Source organism: Saccopteryx bilineata, chromosome 10, assembly GCF_036850765.1.
Source record: "Saccopteryx bilineata isolate mSacBil1 chromosome 10, mSacBil1_pri_phased_curated, whole genome shotgun sequence".
NCBI lineage: Eukaryota > Metazoa > Chordata > Mammalia > Chiroptera > Emballonuridae > Saccopteryx > Saccopteryx bilineata.
The window spans coordinates 45388843-45408106 of record NC_089499.1 but is presented as its reverse complement, the minus strand read 5'-3'; the positions used below and the strand labels follow the sequence as shown (position 1 = coordinate 45408106).

The window sequence follows — 19264 nt, the reverse complement described above, 5'->3', positions numbered from 1 at the left end:
GACTTTGTTCATCAGAAAAATAGTAAGTGCTTACTATATGGCTGGTAGCTGTTGTGGGGATATAAAATATAGATGTAAATCCTACTCTAAGAACATCTAGTTAATAGGAATATGTATAAGTAACTTTAATCCAGAAGACAAAATTTTAGGTGTCATAGGAGGTAAATGCAGTATTATATTCATGTGGGCATCATTAGCAAAAGCTCAGGGCAGACCTGACGCTAGAGTTAGGTCTGTGCAGAGGGAAGAACTCATGATGCAGAGAATGAAGGGCTTGGGAGAGGGAATGAGCAGGGCATTCCAGCCCAAAGGGCCTCACATACACCCACTTGGCTATGACATGTGGTGTATGGGAAGTAAGGTGGGAAATAACATGTTATAAGGTTAGAAATTGAGTTTTAAGCCAATAAGCCTGGAATGCCAGGCTGTGTGGAACTTACTTAAACCCTTTGAAAGAAGTGGGGATCCACAATTTTGGGGTACAGGGAATAGCATGATCAAAGCTACAGCCTCAGGCCCTGGCCGGTTGGTTCAGTGGTAGAGCGTCGGCCTGGCATGCAGGAGTCCCCGGTTCGATTCCCGGCCAGGGCACACAGGAGAAGCGCCCATCTGCTTCTCCACCCCTCCCCCTCTCCTTCCTCTCTGTCTCTCTCTTCCCCTCCTGCAGCCAAGGCTCCATTGGAGCAAAGTTGGCCCGGGCGCTGGGGATGGCTCTGTGGCCTCTGCCTCAGGTGCTAGAGTGGCTCTGGTTGCGGCAGAGCGACGCCCCAGGATGGGCAGAGCATCGCCCCCTGGTGGGCATGCTGGGTGGATCCCGGTCGGGCGCATGCGGGAGTCTATCTGACTGCCTCCCGTTTCCAATTTTGGAAAAAAAAAAACAAAACCCCCAAAAAACAACAAAAAAAGCTGCAGCCTCAGAAATAATCAAATAGCAGTGAGCTTACACTGGTTTAGGTCACAGTGATTCCAAATGATTCCTTGTATTTTTCTGGGGATACATTAGGAATTAAGAGCTCACCTTCCTTGAGTCAATAATACTATACCGTTTTTTTTTTCTTTTTTTGTGTTAGAGACAGAGTGAGTCAGAGAGAGAGGGACAGATAGGGACAGACATGAAGGAAGAGATGAGAAACATCAATTCTTCGTTGCGGCTCCTTAGTTGTTCATTGATTGATTTCTCCTATGTGCCTTGACTGGAGGGCCACAGCAGACCGAGTGACCCCTTGCTCGAGCCAGTGACCTTGGGCTCAAGCTGGTGAGTTTTGCTCAAACCAGAGGAGCCTGCGCTCAAGCTGACGACCTTGGGGTCTCGAACCTGGGTCCCCCGCATCCCAGTCCAACACTTTATCCACTGCACCACCGCCTGGTCAGGCAACAATACTATACTTTTGTTTTTAATTTTTCCTTTGATTTGAAAGAGAAACATCAACTTGTTGTTCCACTTAATTGTTCCATTTAGTTTTGCACTCATCTGTTGCTTCTCCAATGTACCTGACTGGGGATCAAACCCATGACCTTGGTGCGTCGGGATGCTGCTCTGTTCACTGAGTCTCCTGGTCAGGGCCAATAGTATACTTTTTTTTGTTTCCCAAAAGTATACTCTTTTAAAAAGCTGTAAAGTCAATGGCTATGTTAACTTGGAACAACTTTGAAAAAGTTACAAAAGCTCTTTATCTAGTGCTTCAAAATTTTTAATCAAAGACTTTGTAACAAAAGGCAAAGCCAGGCCTTGATAAAGAAGGGACATAGTTTAGTGGGAATGTTAGGGGCTAAGAAATTTCAAACAGGTGGTTAACATTACAAAGCTAGAAAAAATGAATACCCCAGACTCCCTGAATGTGTGCTTTCACAAAATATTCACAGGGGGGAGTGGGGGTTTTCAAGGTGAGTAGTTCAGATGTATGGACACAGAACCAGCATAATTCGGTCAGTTTTCGAGCCCAGATGACAAAAAGAAGAGCGGTGCTGTTTTCAAAAATTGCAAATATAAGAGCAGCTCAGAACTTGAGTTGAGCAAGGGGAAAGAGCTCTATTTATCAGGTGATATATAAGGTACTGGAGTTACCTCAGCCTCTCTCTCAGGTTTATGGGATATGCATGAAGCAACTGAAATCTGAGAGAGATGTTAAACCAAGCAGCAAAATCTGTAAGTGGCCCTGGCCGGTTGGCTCAGCGGTAGAGCGTCGGCCTAGCGTGCGGAGGACCTGGGTTCGATTCCCGGCCAGGGCACACAGGAGAGGCGTCCATTTGCTTCTCCACCCCTCCGCCGCGCTTTCCTCTCTGTCTCTCTCTTCTCCTCCCGCAGCCAGGGCTCCATTGGAGCAGGGATGGCCCGGGCGCTGGGGATGGCTCTGTGGCCTCTGCCTCAGGCGCTACAGTGGCTCTGGTCGCAAGATGGCGACGCCCAGGATGGGCAGAGCAACGCCCCCCTGGTGGGCAGAGCGTTGCCCCTGGTGGGCGTGCCGGGATCGGGCGCATGCGGGAGTCTGTCTGACTGTCTCCCTGTTTCCAGCTTCAGAAAAATGGAAAAAAAAAAAAAAAAAAAAAATCTGTAAGTGATCTTTGCAATTGTTTTGTGACAGTGCAAGGGAAGACAACAGAGAGAAGACAAGGCCAAAAACAGCACCTAGGAAATACATTTAGGAAACAGGAGAGGGAAGAGCAGATAGGAAGGAACCAGGAAAGAAATGCTTTAGAAATACGGAGATGAGTAAGGACATATACAGGGCCATTTTAAATGTGCCAGTTACTAGCCAAATAAAAGTATCTCATGCTTTGGATGGTTACTTCCAAAGTTATACCTTACCATACATAGTACCAGCAAAATACCACGAGGAAGCCACAAATAAGAGCCAACTCCATAAATGACTCAGTAAGAAAGCTTAAACAGATAATGTGGGAAGCTAAGTTAGAGAATTCTTTTCAGAAATATCAGTAATACCAGTCTCCCCTGTAAGGGAGGGGATGACGCTATTAAGCTCTCATTAAATTTGAGAGCAAGCAACTAATGAACAGCTAGATGAAGCAACTACTCTTTTCCCCCACATAATATCAATAAATAAAAAAACAAACACAAACAAACAAAACACAGAAACCTCTGGCCTTGGAGGAATTCTGAAGGCCTAAGAATTCTGTCACTGAGTGAATTTTGACAAGCCAAATCTGTGGGTTCAATGTTCTCACCTATGAAATGAGGGCACAGGGGTGGGTTAATGGTTTTCGAGCTTTTCTGACTGTGAGCCACAGTAAGAAATACATTTTACATTAGGGATATCAGTATATACAAAATACAGAAAAGTTTCACAAAACAGCATTTTTTCCATAGACTAAACTTTGATACTTTTACCATTCTATTTTATTATTTTAAAAAATGTTCACTGCAACACATGGCTGGACCACTAACTGCAGTTTAAATAACCCTGAATGATCTATCTTTCACTACTTTCATTCTAATTGTATTTAATGCCTTTAGGTTTAATACTAGCAATTTCAGCCACTAAGTGCAAAGTTTTCTTTGTTCTGTGTTTTCATAAATGGCAACGCTTTATTCCTGATGTATCCTTATTGTTTCGCTTAAGAAACCAGCTCTCCGTGCACTTTTGGTCACCTATACAGTGTGCATTAAAAGCTGTGAAAATCAAATGAAATGATTATATGTATTTAAGCATTTTAAACTGCTATAACCAAGTGTAAGATATCAGTCAAATATTCAAGTGGCTACACAAAATCTTTATATTTAGCTGTTTTAAATAAGGCAATGTGATATAACATGCATTATTTTCATCGTATCCCAAATGTAAATGGCAAAATTGTTTTTAAAACATGTATGCTTTTAATATATGTAATGATTTTGGAGAGAAACTTCAGATTATAAAGCAAATGTACCAAACACTTAAATTTAAAAAATAAAGCCAGGCCCTGGCTGGGTAGCTCAGTTGGTTAAGAGCACTGTCCTGATTTGTCAAGGTTGTGGATTCAATCCCCAGTCAGGGCACATACAAGACACACGAGTCAACCAATGATCAAGAGTCAAGCAATGAATGTATAAATAGGTAGAATGGTAAAGCAGTATTTCTCTCCTCCTTCCCCTTCTCTTTAAAATCAATCAATCAATGAAAACTTTAAAATATAAAAATAAAATCAGGAACATCTTAAATGAATGTCTTTATAAAACCCTCGGAGTAGAGAAGGCCTTTCTCTATATACCGGGAGACCCACAACTTGACCAAGATCAAAAAAAGATGTAATCATCCTTAACACCACTTACATTAAATTCAAAAGCAGCTGGGGAAAAAATTTTTGCACAGATGAGTTTTTTCTTAAAAATTTTAGCATGTTTTCAAAATGTAAGTTACATAAATTATACTTGACCTAGAAATTCTACCAATAGCAACATCTCAAGGATATAAATTTGTAAAAATTACACATAAAGATAAACGGAACAGGAGGAAGAGGGACCAGTACATACAAAGTACTGGTTTAAAAAAGCAAAAAACAAAACACAAAAAAACAGGAGACACTCATTTTTCCCTGGGTATCTCTATCTCCCCTGCATACATGAGGTGTACATGCTAATAATAAATTAGTTTAAAAAAATCAAAATACATACAAAAAAAATCACAGTACATGTAACTATGCAATAGAACACTAGTTGGTTATTAAAAATGGTGACAATAGATCTTTACTAACATGGGGAAATGACCACAATACATTCAAGAGTATAAAACACTATAATCACTTCATGCTAAAAAAAAAGTGGTATTGACATTTCTCAAATCTACCCAGATATATACCAGATATAGTAAAACTGGGCATCTGTGGGTGATGAGATCAGCCAGCTCATACAGTGCCTGTCCAGGCAGACCCCATAGGTTACAAAGCCTGGGTACCAAGACTATGGATTTTGGCCTCCACACACCGCTCCCCCACATGCCCTTGGAAGGATGCCCTTAAATTGAGATAATTGGGTAATAGATCATTTACACCAATTATTGCCATTCTGAACTGGCTTACTATTATTACATTAAACTGAAATTTATTATTTGTTTATAAGTGTAATACTGTGAAAGCTAATCCCAACTCATATTACTTCTACTGCCCTTTATAGAATGCCTTATGCTTTGATAATTTGTGCACGTTATCTATTTAAATGCACATACCAAACAAAATCTCTACTCCAACATCATATTAATACAAAGGTTAAATATAAGGAGCACTCCCTGAAGTAAGAAATGTCTTTTTAACACAAAGTGGAGCTGCTAATCACTGGAAATGGGGAGAAAGGAAGTTAGTATACAAAAAGCAATCCCTCTCCAAGACTCTAAAATTCCTTCAGCAGAAGTTAGTACACTTTAGAAACAATAATAATTGTTCACCATTTCCCCCCACCCCCCATTTAAAATACTCGGGATACAAGACGTATTTCCTCACCACACTAGTGGGTTCCTAAAAAACGTCATTTAAATAAAAATCGTGGGTGATTACCATGCAGTTAGGCAAGACATCTGTAAAATAATACCACCGCTGGACTAGGATTAAAGGAGAACTGGGTACTTTTCTTGGCTCTCTGGAATATGTAATTTTACACAAAGCAAAATCACAGCCTCTCCAGATCTTTTTTCCCCTTCTTCTCTATCGTAGGGGTTGAGCTAAAGAAACCCCAATGCCCCTTTCAGCTAGTGATAGGATTTAGTAAGCCCCTTTCCCATCCACTGGAGGAGCCGATTTCAGTCAGCAGCGACAATTTAAGTCGTGCCTAATTTACTCTCTTCACACTTCTCTTTAAAAAATGTGCCCAAATACTTCTCAATTCTAGTTATTCTCATCAGAAAAAAAGGTCTGTCAAGACCCACTTACTTTTCAAAAGGCCCACACACAAAAAAGTAAAATTAGTTTACTTAATCAATTGTTCGGAAATAAAGACACCCTAAAACAGCACTACACGGTAAATGGTTTAAACATTTCCTTTAAAACAAAGAACTCAACCACAGAAAAACTGCTAACATATACAACTATCACACGTTTCGAAGACACAAACATTGGGCTATTCAGACAGGGTTTACTTTCCCCCAAAGAAGCAATTTTTCTAAGAAAGAAACTTCTGTAATGAGAAAGAAATTAGGGAGGAACCAAGCTTGATTCAGAGTCTTCCCTGTCCAGATTCAAGTGCATTTTCCTGGACGGTGTACTTGTGTGATTAACTCACCGCGGCACTCATGCAACCCACACACATAACACTCACTCGCACTCTTCAGAACCTGTTGGGGTGGCAGCGTGGACGAGTCACAAGATAGCGGCGGGAGTGGAAATTTCCTCTCCCCGGGCGTGGGACAGGGTCTGGCTTCCCCGAAACGCTCGGCGCCGCCGGCGCCTCCGCCAGGCAGGCCCTCTCCCGGCCGACGCGCTCCGTACAAAGGAGGCCCGGGCGTTCGGCCCCCCACACGCTCGGGGCTTGGCTCCGGGCAGCGGTCCCCGGCTTCCGGCGCCGCTTGGGGCGGGAGGCCGGGGTAGCACGTGCGCTCTGGGCCGGGAGAGAAAAACCGGCGCGGCCGGGCCGGGGCTGCCCGCGGGCCCGCTGCCTCCGCCGCCAGCGACGGCCCTCCGGCCCCGCGAGAAATGAATGGGCCGCGCTCCGCCGCCCGGTTTCGAGTCTGGAGGCCCGAGGCGAAAAGCGCTGCGGGCGGCAGAGGCGGCTCCAGGGGTCCCCGCGCGGGGAGCCGCCTCCCGCTTTTTTTTTCCATTCGACCCCGCCCGATGCCCCCCGGACCGCGGCCGCCCCGGGCGCGGAACCGCCTCCCGCTCACCCCAGCTCTTGGCAGTGCGCCCCAGGAACTCTCCAGTGGTCGGGTTGTAGATGAAGAGCTTCCACTCGGCCAGGCTCTGGTTGAAGGACTTCTTGTCTTTCTTCGTCATGGTGTGTGTGCCGCCGGCGAGGTGAGCGGCGGCCGCGGGGGTGGAGGCGGCGAGGAGCGCGGCGGCGCGTCCCGGCTCAGGCGGCGCAGCCCGGCGACAGAGGCAGAAGGTGGACCCGCCGAAGAGACCTCCTCACCGCAGTGCGTACTCGACCCGACTGCGCCGCGCCAAGCCGGGATGCAGCTGAGGCCGCGGAAGCCTGACGTCTCCGCCCGCCACAGCCAATCCGCGCGCAGCCGCCGCCGCCGCCGCCGCTGCCGCCGCCACCACCGCCTGCCGCCCGCGGCTTGGCTCAGCCCCCGGCGGCGAGGACGCCCCGCTCCCCGCCCCGCCCAAGCCCTCCCGGACCCTCCCCTCCCGCCCCGCGATTCCTGGTTTGGCTACGGGAACGCTTCGGGCTCCCTCCACTCTGGTCAGAGGAAGCAGAAACAGCACAGAGCAACCCTAAAAATCTCGAAGGCTTAGTAAGAAGCAAATTTATAATAACAAGCAAAAGGTGGCGTCCCCCACCCGCAGGTTTCTCAAGAGGAGGAGTCTGGGGAGATGCTGCGGCCAGCCATCCTCTCGGCTGCTTGCCTGCGGCGGCGTGGGAGAAGCGAAGCACGGAAACGACTCCACTCTGCCTAAGACGTCCTCCCCCCAGAGGGGACTTAACCTTCCTCTCCCCAGCCTCCTCCCTAACCGTTTCCAGGAGCTCTTCTTTGGGCTCTATGACGTGACTAAAAGATAGTCTGCAGTATAGACTAGTGTATTATACATATACTGCTGCTTGGAGAATGTCTGTCCCTGGCTCTTTAGATGGATTTGACCAAGAATCTGAGGTGAATGGGAATGCCATTCTACAATAAATATACCAGTTTAAATTAAATGGAGTATATTTTTTCTCTAGAATTAATCAAAGAAGTCAATAGACAGTAATATTGTCCTGAGATTCCTGTCAATGAAAAGTCCTCTGCTTTTTCTTACAGACTGAGACTTTTTTTTTTAGCGACAGAGAGAGATAGACAGGGACAAACAGTAAGGGAGAGAGATGAGAAGCATCAACTCTTGGTTGCAGCACCTTAGTTCTTCATTCATTGCTTCCTCATGGGGCACGCTACAGCTGAGCCAGTGACCCTTTGCTCAAGCCAGGGAACTTGGTCTTCAAGCCAGCAACCATGGGGTCACATCTATGATCCCAGGCTCAAGCCTGTGACCTCGGAGTTTGGAACCTGGGTCCTCTACATCCCAGGCCTAAGCTCCATCCACTGTACCACTGCCTGGTCAGGCACAGATACTAAGACTCTTAATCCATAGGAAATCAGTTCATTTAGTCTTGATGCCTAAATAACACTCCCACTTTCTCATCTTTTCCACTGTAGTGAATGCTCCCCTTGGTAGGAGCTGAGGATGCAGTCCATCTTTTCCTACACGTGATGGAGCTGATGAGTACTGTGCTCTGTGACTGTTGTGACACGATTGAAAGATTTCAGTAGGAGTTTGGGCAGAGGGTGAGTGTTTTTTTTGGGGGGAGGAATGGAGCACTGCCTCTATTTTATTAGCAAATAAAAAATTATGAATGAAGAAATGTAGACCATATCTTAGTGTTTGGAATGATGCATTATAATTCACCTGGAAGTTTAAACAACCTGCACGTGCTAAAGGCCTATATGGATAACGAAATTTTAGCATTTCTTATTTCCTCACTTTGCTTATTAAAGCAAGGAAGTAGGAATTACGTCTCCCACAAATGAAAAAGAGATAGATCATCTTCCTGGAGCGCCAAGGTTGCTATGGTCTCTGAGGTCTCTAGCTCCATCCACCCGGAGGTCCTGGGTTGGAGTCCTGGGTCAGGGCACAAATGAGAAGCAATCAGTGAGTGCTCAACTAAGTGGAACAATGAGTTGATGCTTCTCTCTCTTTCTCCCTTCCTTTCCCTCAAAAACAAACAAAAAAATGATCTCCCTAACCCACACATTAGCAAATTTATGCTAATGACCTTGGGAATAGCCCAAATCCAGTTACTTTTCTGAGCCCGTAACATCAAAAGATCTGTAGAAGCATTTTGTAAAGACTGGTGTGAAATTAGTATTAGAAATAGCAAAACATTGTGCAACTAGACTATAATGTATTTCTTTAGTTCCTAAGCAAGGTTGAAATAGAATTTAGGAATACTGTAGAAGAAGATAACTATTTTTTTTCAAATTATTGACTTTATTATAGTTTCTGTGTATTTCAACCCATTAAAAAAAAAAGGTAGCCACAGGAAAAGAAGAAGAAGAAGAAAGCTGGACAAAATGCTGAACAGTGGAAAGTGCAACAAGATTGCATGTGGAGTTCTTATAAAACAATCTTTTAAATATGTATTTTATTGTTTCTACCAACTTGACAAATTTGTCAAGTAGTTAACTATTTTTATCTCATTAAAAATTTAACTACAAGTTAGAAGAAAGCTAATGATGGTACAGTTGATAATGGGCTTTTTAGTTGTGGGAAGAGGGAAGATGTAGAGTCTGTTTGGAATAAAATATGAAATCCATCTGCTTTATTTATTTTGGGTGTGTGTGTGCTCCCGCTAATAACAATGACACTTTGAGAAATAATTTCTTGGCACACACAAAGAAAACATGGTAAGCAAGAACATTATGAAATAATGTTTCAAAGATATCGAATGCTGTCAGAGATTGGTAGTTTGTATATCTTTAGTGGTGATTAATATGACTTCCGTATTTAATGCTTTGTGGTTTTCCAAATAAGGATTTAAATACAAATATAATTTAGTAGTTCCAAAACCCATGCCTAGTTTAATATAGTAGCTAGATCCAATAGATTTCAGTTTGGAAAAAATTTTATATTCTACTCCAAAACATGGGAACAATTTGTTTCTGATCTATGATACTTGAACATTACCTGGAAGAGAAAATACTGAGTATATTGGGGGATAGTAGACTACCAAGTATGAGTACATTTAATATATATATATATATTAGTGAGAGACAGAGATGACAGATAGGGACAGCCAGACAGGAAGAGAAAGAGATGAGAAGCATTAATTCTTCATTGTGGTACCTTAGTTGTTCATTGATTGCTTTCTTATATGGGCCTTGACCAGGAGGATCCAGCCAAACCTGTGATCCTTTGCTCAAGCTAGTGACTTTGGGCTCAAGCCAGCCACCATGGGGTCATATGTATGATCCCAAGCTCAAGCTGGCAACCCCGCCCTCAAGCTGGTGAGCCAGTGCTCAAGCCAGCAACCCCAGCTTGGTCCTCTGGTTGGTGAACTTGGTCCTCTGCGTCCCAGGCTGATGCTCCATCTACTGTGCCACTGCCTGGTCAGGCTAATGTAAAATTTAATTACAACTTTATTCCCTGCAAGGTTGTTTTACTATAACTAAGGCTCTCTTTTAAATGAGAAGTTACTGCTATCTCTGTCACAATTGGTCAGCACGTTAGGCTGCTAACTGATAGGCTGGTGATTAGGTTGGTGACTTGAGTCCCCCAGGGACACATCTGGCATTGTTAAGGAAGCGAATCTTTTGTGGCTCTTCGTCCTCTGCAGTCTCTCTCAGCTATTACCTGTGAGAGGCCTCTTCCACTAAAAGAGAAATTATTTTGCCAGATAGATGATGGAATTTAGCATGATTTTAAAGTATATTCCATACAATATTTGAGACAACATAGACTAAAAGAAATGATTCTTGTCCATCTGAAATTCAAGTTGAACTGAATATCCTGTATGTTTATCTGCTAAATCTGGCTACACTGCATGTAGAGGATGCCTACAAATCCCACTGGAAGTCCTAGGCCCTGCGCCACTTGCTCAGTATCATTTCTTCCTTACTCTTCACAAATACCCTAAAGAAAGAGGTATTATTTTCCTAATTCTGTAAACAAGGAAACTGAGGTTTACTGAAATTAAGTAACTGGTGCATGGTCAAATAACAGCACATAGATTCAAATGCCTATCTCCTCCCTGACCTCAGTAGTGAATGATGGCAGAGCTCTAGGGAAATTTCAGGAAGCTGAAGGAGGCGGAATTTAGAGAAATAGCTGTCGGCCACTGATTGAGTGTACGCTTCAGTCAGCAGGATACATTTTCTGTTCAGTGGGCATAAACATGATATTTGCTAAAAGTTTTAATTTATTTCTGAAGTTTAGAATCATGTATACAGAAAAAAATATTTCAGTTCTTATAGCAGCATCTGATTTGTAACTGGGTGTTTTGTTTTTTTTTTTAGTTTTTTTTAAATTTTTTTATTTATTCATTTTAGAGAGGAGAGAGAGAGAGAGAGAGAGAGAGAGAGAGAGAGGAGAGACAGAAAGAGAGAAGGGAGGGAGGAGCTGGAAGCATCAACTCCCATATGTGCCTTGACCAGGCAAGCCCAGGTTTTGAACCGGCGACCTCAGCATTTCCAGATCGACGCTTTATCCACTGCACCACCACAGGTCAGGTGTAACTGGGTGTTTTAACTGTTGTGATTCTGGTATTGAATCACTGAAAGGCTATTATTTGTCACTCAGAGAATAGATATTAGAATGTCCTCGGAAATAGTCCTTCCCCACAAGCAGCGGCTATAATTGTGTTGGCATTTGATTGTATCTGAGAAACACAGTTGAGAATACAACATATTCCTCCTCACCACAGAAAATGTACTTTTCCACACGTTGGTTTAATATTTTTATCCTTTTTTTTTTTTTTTTTTAATAAATTTTTATTAATGGTAATGGGATGACATTAATAAATCAGGGTACATATATTCAAAGAAAACATGTCTAGGTTATTTTGTCATCAAATTATGTTGCAAACCCCTCGCCCAAAGTCAGATTGTCCTCCGTCACCCTCTATCTAGTTCTCTGTGCCCCTCCGCCTCCCCCTAACTCTCTCCCTCCCTCCCTCCCATGTCCTCCCTCCCCCCCCACCCTTGGTAACCACCACACTCTTGTCCATGTCTCTTAGTCTCATTTTTATGTTCCACCAATGTATGGAATCATGTAGTTCTTGTTTTTTTCTGATTTGCTTATTTCACTCCTTATAATGTTATCAAGATCCCACCATTTTGCTGTAAATGATCTGATGTCATCATTTCTTATGGCTGAGTAGTATTCCATAGTGTATATGTGCCACATCTTCTTTATCCAGTCTTCTATTGAAGGGCTTTTTGGTTGTTTCCATGTCTTGGCCACTGTGAACAGTGCTGCAATGAACATGGGGCTACATGTGTCTTCACGTATCAATGTTTCTGAGGTTTTGGGGTATATACCCAGTAGAGGGATTGCTGGGTCATAAGGTAGTTCTATTTGCAGTTTTTTGAGGAACCACCATACTTTCCTCCATAATGGTTGTACTACTTTACATTCCCACCAACAGTGAATGAGGGTTCCTTTTTCTCCACAGCCTCTCCAACATTTGCTATTACCCGTCTTGTTGATAATAGCTAATCTAACAGGGGTGAGGTGGTATCTCATTGTAGTTTTGATTTGCATTTCTCTAATAACTAATGAAGCTGAGCATCTTTTCATATATCTGTTGGCCATTTGTATCTCTTCCTGGGAGAAGTGTCTGTTCATGTCCTCCTCCCATTTTTTTATTGGATTGCTTGTTTGTTTGTTGTTGAGTTTTATGAGTTCTTTGTAAATTTTGGATATTAGGCCCTTATCTGAGCTGTCGTTTGAAAATATCAGTTCCCATATAGTTGGCTGTCTGTTTATTTTGATATCAGTTTCTCTTGCTGAGCAAAAACTTTTAATTCTGATGTAGTCCCATTCATTTATCTTTGCCTTCACTTCTCTTGCCATTGGAGTCAAGTTCATAAAATGTTCTTTAAAACCCAGGTCCATGATTTTAGTACCTATGTCTTCTTCTATGTACTTTATTGTTTCAGGTCTTATATTTAGGTCTTTGATCCATTTTGAATTAATTTTAGTACACGGGGACAGGCTGTAGTCGAGCTTCATTCTTTTGCATGTGGCTTTCCAGTTTTCCCAACACCATTTGTTGAAGAGGCTTTCTTTTCTCCATTGTGTGTTGTTGGCCCCTTTATCAAAGATTATTTGACTATATATATGTGGTTTTATTTCTGGGCTTTCTATTCTGTTCCATTGGTCTGAGTGTCTATTTTTCTGCCAATACCATGCTGTTTTGATTATCGTGGCCCTATAATATAGTTTAAAGTCAGGTATTGTAATACCCCCAGCTTCATTCTTTTTCCTTAGGATTGTTTTGGCTATTCGGGGTTTTTTATAGTTCCATATAAATCTGATGATTTTTTGTTCCATTTCTTTAAAAAATCTCATAGGGATTTTGATGGGAATTGTATTAAATTTGTATATTGCTTTGGGTAATATGGCCATTTTGATTATATTTATTCTTCCTATCCAAGAACAAGGAATATTTTTCCATCTCATTGTATCTTTTTCGATTTCCCTTAACAATGCTTTGTAATTTTCATTATATAGGTCCTTTACGTTCTTTGTTATGTTTATTCCTAGGTATTTTATTTTTTTTGTTGCAATCGTGAAGGGGATTATTTTTTTGAGTTCGTTTTCTAATATTTCATTGTTGGCATATAGAAAGGCTATGGACTTTTGTATGTTAATTTTGTATCCTGCGACCTTACTGTATTGGTTTATTGTTTCTAATAATCTTTTTGTGGAGTCCTTCGGGTTTTCGATGTATAGGATCATATCATCAGCAAAAAGTGATAGCTTTACTTCTTCTTTTCCGATATGGATGCCTTTTATTTCTTTGTCTTGTCTGATTGCTCTGGCCAGAACTTCTAGCACCACGTTGAATAAGAGTGGAGAGAGTGGACAACCCTGTCTTGTTCCTGATTTAAGGTAGAAAGTCGTCAGTTTTATGCCGTTTAATAGGATGTTGGCTGATGGTTTATCATATATGGCCTTTATCATGTTGAGATATTTTCCTTCTATACCCATTTTGTTGAGAGTCTTAAACATAAAATTGTGTTGTATTTTATCAAAATCCTTTTCTGCATCTATTGATAAGATCATGTGGTTTTTGTTCTTTGTTTTGTTGATATGGTGTATTACGTTAACCGTTTTGCGTATGTTGAACCATCCTTGAGATTCTGGGATGAATCCCACTTGATCATGATGTATTATTTTTTTAATATGTTGTTGTATTCGGTTTGCCAGTATTTTGTATAGTATTTTAGCATCTGTATTCATTAGAGATATTGGTCTGTAGTTTTCTTTCTTTGTGCCATCCTTGCCAGGTTTTGGTATGAGGGTTATGTTGGCCTCATAAAATGTGTTTGGAAGTATTGCTTCTTCTTCAATTTTTTGGAAGACTTTGAGTAGAATAGGAACCAAGTCTTCTTTGAATGTTTGATAGAATTCACTAGTATAACCGTCTGGGCCTGGACTTTTATTTTTGGGGAGATTTTTAATAGTTTTTTCTATTTCCTCCCTGCTGATTGGTCTGTTTAGGCTTTCTGCTTCTTCATGACTCAGTCTAGGAAGGTGGTATTGTTCTAGGAATTTATCCATTTCTTCTAGGTTGTTGTATTTGGTGGCATATAATTTTTCATAGTATTCTACAATAATTCTTTGTATTTCTATGATGTCTGTGGTGATCTCTCCTCTTTCATTTTGGATTTTATTTATTTGAGTCCTGTGTCTTTTTTCCTTGGTGAGTCTTGCCAAGGGTTTGTCAATTTTGTTGATCTTTTCAAAGAACCAGCTCCTTGTTTTATTGATTTTTTCTATAGTTTTTCTGTTCTCTATTTCATTTATTTCTGCTCTGATTTTTATTATCTCCTTTCTTCGGCTGGTTTTGGGTTGTCTTTGTTCTTCTTTTTCTAGTTCCTTAAGGTGTGAAGTTAAGTGGTTTACTTCGGCTCTCTCTTGTTTGTTCATATAGGCCTGAAGTGATATGAACTTTCCTCTTATTACTGCTTTTGCTGCATCCCAGAGATTCTGATATGTCGTATTTTCATTTTCATTTGTCTGTATATATCTTTTGATTTCTGCACTTATTTCTTCTTTGACCCATTCATTTTTTAGAAGTATGTTGTTTAGTTTCCACATTTTTGTGGGTTTTTCCCCCTCTTTTTTGCAGTTGAATTCTAGTTTCAAGGCTTTATGATCAGAAAATATGCTTGGTACAATTTCAATTTTTCTAAATTTGCTGATATTGTCTTTGTGGCCCAACATATGGTCAATTCTTGAGAATGTTCCATGTACACTAGAGAAAAATGTATACTCTGTCGCTTTGGGATGAAGTGTCCTGTAGATGTCTATCATATCCAGGTGTTCTAGTGTTTCGTTTAAGGCCACTATATCTTTATTGATTCTCTGTTTGGATGACCGATCTAGAGCCGTCAGTGGTGTATTGAGGTCTCCAAGTATGATTGTATTTTTGTTAGTTTTTGTTTTAAGGTCAATAAGTAGCTGTCTTATATATTTTGGTGCTCCTTGGTTTGGTGCATATATATTAAGGATTGTTATGTCTTCTTGATTCAACTTCCCCTTAATCATTATGAAATGACCATTTTTGTCTCTGAGTACTTTTTCTGTCTTGTAGTCAGCATTATTAGATATGAGTATTGCTACACCTGCTTTTTTTTGGGTGTTGTTTGCTTGGAGTATTGTTTTCCAGCCTTTCACTTTGAATTTGTTTTTATCCTTGTTGCTTAGATGTGTTTCTTGTAGGCAGCATATAGTTGGATTTTCTTTTTTAATCCATTCTGCTACTCTGTGTCTTTTTATTGGTAAGTTTAATCCATTTACATTTAGTGTAATTATTGACACTTGTGGGTTCCCTACTGCCATTTTATAAATTGCTTTCTGTTAGTTTTGTATCTAGTTTGATTGTTCTCTTTTGTTTTTCTATCATTTGTTTTTGTTTGTTTGTGTTCCATACTTCTTTCCTCTGTTGCTACCTTTTTTAAGTCAAGTGTTTTTGTGGTGGTTTTTTTAAGGGTGGTTACCATTAAGTAATGAAAAGGGTACCTACCATATTCATTGTAGTACCCTATCTTATAAGTATTTCTGCACTTCATCGTCCTTTGCTACTGTTAATCTCCATCCTCTCCCCCCTTTTTTTCCTTTGTTGTCACAGTTTAAGTTTGGTTTTATTGTGTTCTTGGTGGAGCTGTTACTTGTGGTGTTGTTTTCTTTTGTTCTTTGAATCTGGTTGGAAAACCCCCCTTAGTATTTCCTGGAGTGGGGGCTTTCTGTTGATAAATTCTCTCATCTTTTCTGTATTTGTGAATGTTTTTATATCTCCTTCATACTTGAAGGATAGCTTTGATGGGTATAGTATTCTTGGCTGAAAGTTCCTCTCTTTCAGGGCTTTAAATATTGGGGTCCACTCTCTTCTAGCTTGTAGAGTTTCTGCTGAGAAATCTGATGATAATCTAATAGGCCTTCCTTTATATGTTGTACTCTTCTTTTCCCTGGCTGCCTTGAGAATTTTTTCTTTGTCATTGGTTTGTGTCATCTTTATTATGATGTGCCTTGGAGTGGGTTTGTTGGGGTTAAGAAAACTTGGTGTTCTGTTTGCTTCTTGAATTTGAGGCTTTAGTTCCTTCCACAGGCTTGGGAAGTTCTCGTCTATTATTTGTTTGAGTATATTCTCCATTCCATTTTCTTTCTCTTCTCCCTCTGATATACCTATTATTCTTATATTATTCTTTCTGATGGAGTCAGACAATTCCTGTAGGGCTTTCTCATTTTTTATTATTCTTGAGTCTCTTTCTTCTTCTCTCTGTTGTGCCTCAAGTTGTTTGTCTTCTATTTCACTAATCCTATCTTCAATCTGGGCTGTTCTGTTAGCTAAGCTTGTTACCTCGTTTTTCAGCTCATGAATTGAGTTTTTCATTTCTGTTTGATTTGTTTTTATAGTTTCAATTTCCTTGGTAATATATTCTTTGTGTTCATTGAGTTGTTTTCTGATCTCCCTATATTGCCTTTCTGTGTTTTCTTGTATATCTCTGAGTATTTTTAAAATTTCTAGTTTAAATTCTCTGTCATTTAGCTCCAAGGCTTCCAATATGTTAAGTCTTTTCTCCATAGATTTTTCCACATCTATTTGTGTTACCTCTCTTTCTTTTGTATCCATAATATTCGATTTCCTCTTTCTTATCGGCATCTGAGGGTGGTCTTATTGATAGCACTAATTAGAATTAATAAAGAGTAAAAAGAAAAAAAAAAAAAAAAAAGGGTAAAACACCCCACAAAAAAAAACAGTAATAATTTATTATTTCCCCCTTTTTTCTCTCTTCTCTTTCCCTCCTCTCCCCTCCTCAGGGAAATATTGTGCCTATAATGGAGGGCCTGATTTGGGGTGAAGAGTTCAAGGGGCAAAAAAAGGGAGTAGGGACCTACTAAATGCAAAAAAAAAAAAAAAAAAAAAAAAAAAAAGGAAGAAAATCTTTGACAAGCATAAGATGATTTGCTTGTAAGTGATGGTCAACTAAGAGATATAATGAGAGGGATAAGAGGGAATCAGAAAAAAGGACCAAAAAAGAATAATAAAGAAGAAAAAATAAAAATAATAAGTAAAAATCTGTTGTATTAAGTGGAGCGAAGACTAAATACAATGGAGACCTTGGGTTGGGAGGACCCAAAATGCCACAAAAATAAACAAACAAGAGAAAAAAAAAATAAAAACAAAAGCAAAAAAGAGAAATAAAACCAAAAAAAAGCCTTGAGTCCCAAATTAACTAATTTGTTCGTGATTGAGGATTATATGGGAGGAAAGTAAAATGAGAAAAGAAAAAACGAATAGAAAGGAAAAAATAAGAAAAAGAGAAAAACGAAGGAAGAAATAAAATAGGAGGAGAAAAAAACAAAATAAAGCAAGACAAAAAAAAAAACAAAAGAGGAGAGAGTGAGAGTTAAGTGTTTTGGAGTATAACCTTAAAGGAGGGTGAGGATGAAGAAGAAAAATAAAATGCAACACTCATGGGTAGTGTAGTTCAAGAAAGGGGAAGCATAAGATGGGCAGAGAATAGAAGGACCGAGGTGGAGGAAATAAAGGCAAAAAGATAGAAGAAACAAGCAACAACAACAACAACAAAAAAAAATTAGTGGATCAAGTTGTAAAGTCTGTGGGTTTTTCTTGATTTTGAGAGGTTAACTTCTTCCTTTTTCTTTTCTCTCCCTCTTCCTAGTCGGTGACTCTGTACCCCAGGCTCTGCCCCTGTGTCACTCTTAGTTAGGGATTTGCAGTTGATGGGATTCTATGGCAATGTCATATAATTGGCTTTAGTCTTGCTGGAAGTAAAGGCTTGTTGGCGTTTGCAGGGTCCAACGATGAGAGAGTTTGCTTTCCTGGATTCTCTCTCCTAGTCCCCCCTTTCTGAATTAGCAGCCTGGTGATCCAGCTATAAGGCTGCAACTGCTTCTGCCTGGGGAGTAAGAGGCTCAAAGAGCTGGGAAATCCCCACTCTATCCCCACTCAGTGCAAGGCTTTGGGAAAGGCTCTGAGAGTCAGGGCCTCCAGTGTAATCAGGCGGGGGTGGGAGTCAATTGTTGTCAAGGTGACTGTTCAGCGCCTATCATTTAGTTGGACCTCTCAACCCAGGCTTTCCACACTTTGTAGCCTGTTTTTGCAGGGAAGAAGAGGCACTAGTCTCTGCTTACGACTAGTGTAGTATAGACCTTATTATCTGCCAAGTCCTTCTTGTTAGCGTTTATCCCTGAATATGGAGGCTCTATCAATCAGAAGTTGCCCCCGCCCCTTTAGCGAGAGGCACTAAAAAATATCACGCCTTTTGTCTTGGATCGCTGAACTGAGAGAGATCTTATCAATTAGAACCGAGGGTGCGCAGATTTTATGGGTTAAGCTAATTTCAGTGATTGGGTCGCAGCTGTGTTTCCGAAGGTATTTTAGGCTGCCTGCGCGCACCCCTCCCCCAACGCTTGATTGTTAGCTTGAATGGCTGGGTGAGGTGCCCCGCCCACGGAGAGAATCTCCCAAGCCTCTCCCGATCGCCCCGCCGCTGGCGGCTGGACCGCACCAGGCGCAGGATAATGGAGCCCCCTGGGTGTGCGGGCCAGTAGGGCGCCCTGGGCGCGTGGAATGCCCAAGGCACGCGCGCGAATGGGGCGCTCAGGGCACCGGTGGCCGGCGACCCCCACTCGCAGTGTGCGGGCCGCTGGGAACGTCAGCAGTGCTCAACCGGACTGGGCGCGCGCGCGGCGGCTCGTGGCGGCCACTCCACAGTGGTGGTTCGCGGGGGCTCGCGGCAGCTCGCGGTGGCGGTTCGCGGGGGTTCGCGGCGGCTCGCGGGCTCGCGGCGGCTCGCGGTCGGCCGCTCGCGGCGGCTTGCGGTTCCCAAGTATATGGGCTGACTCACCCCGGGCGCACTCCCTGGTGGCTTGAATGAGCGTCGCTGCGGTAGCT

The 19264-nt window shown here is 41.7% G+C and overlaps 1 protein-coding gene across 1 annotated transcript in view; it reads right to left on the bottom strand.

Annotated features, from left to right (window-relative positions):
- Positions 1-7154, bottom strand: part of ATP1B3 (ATPase Na+/K+ transporting subunit beta 3) — a 51577-nt gene extending 44423 nt beyond the window's left edge. The window contains exon 1 of the mRNA XM_066244933.1: positions 6804-7154. Within this exon, the coding sequence (XP_066101030.1) occupies positions 6804-6912 (109 nt within the window). The 5' untranslated portion in view covers positions 6913-7154. The remainder of the gene's footprint in view (positions 1-6803) is intronic.
- Between the last annotated feature and the right edge of the window lie 12110 nt (positions 7155-19264).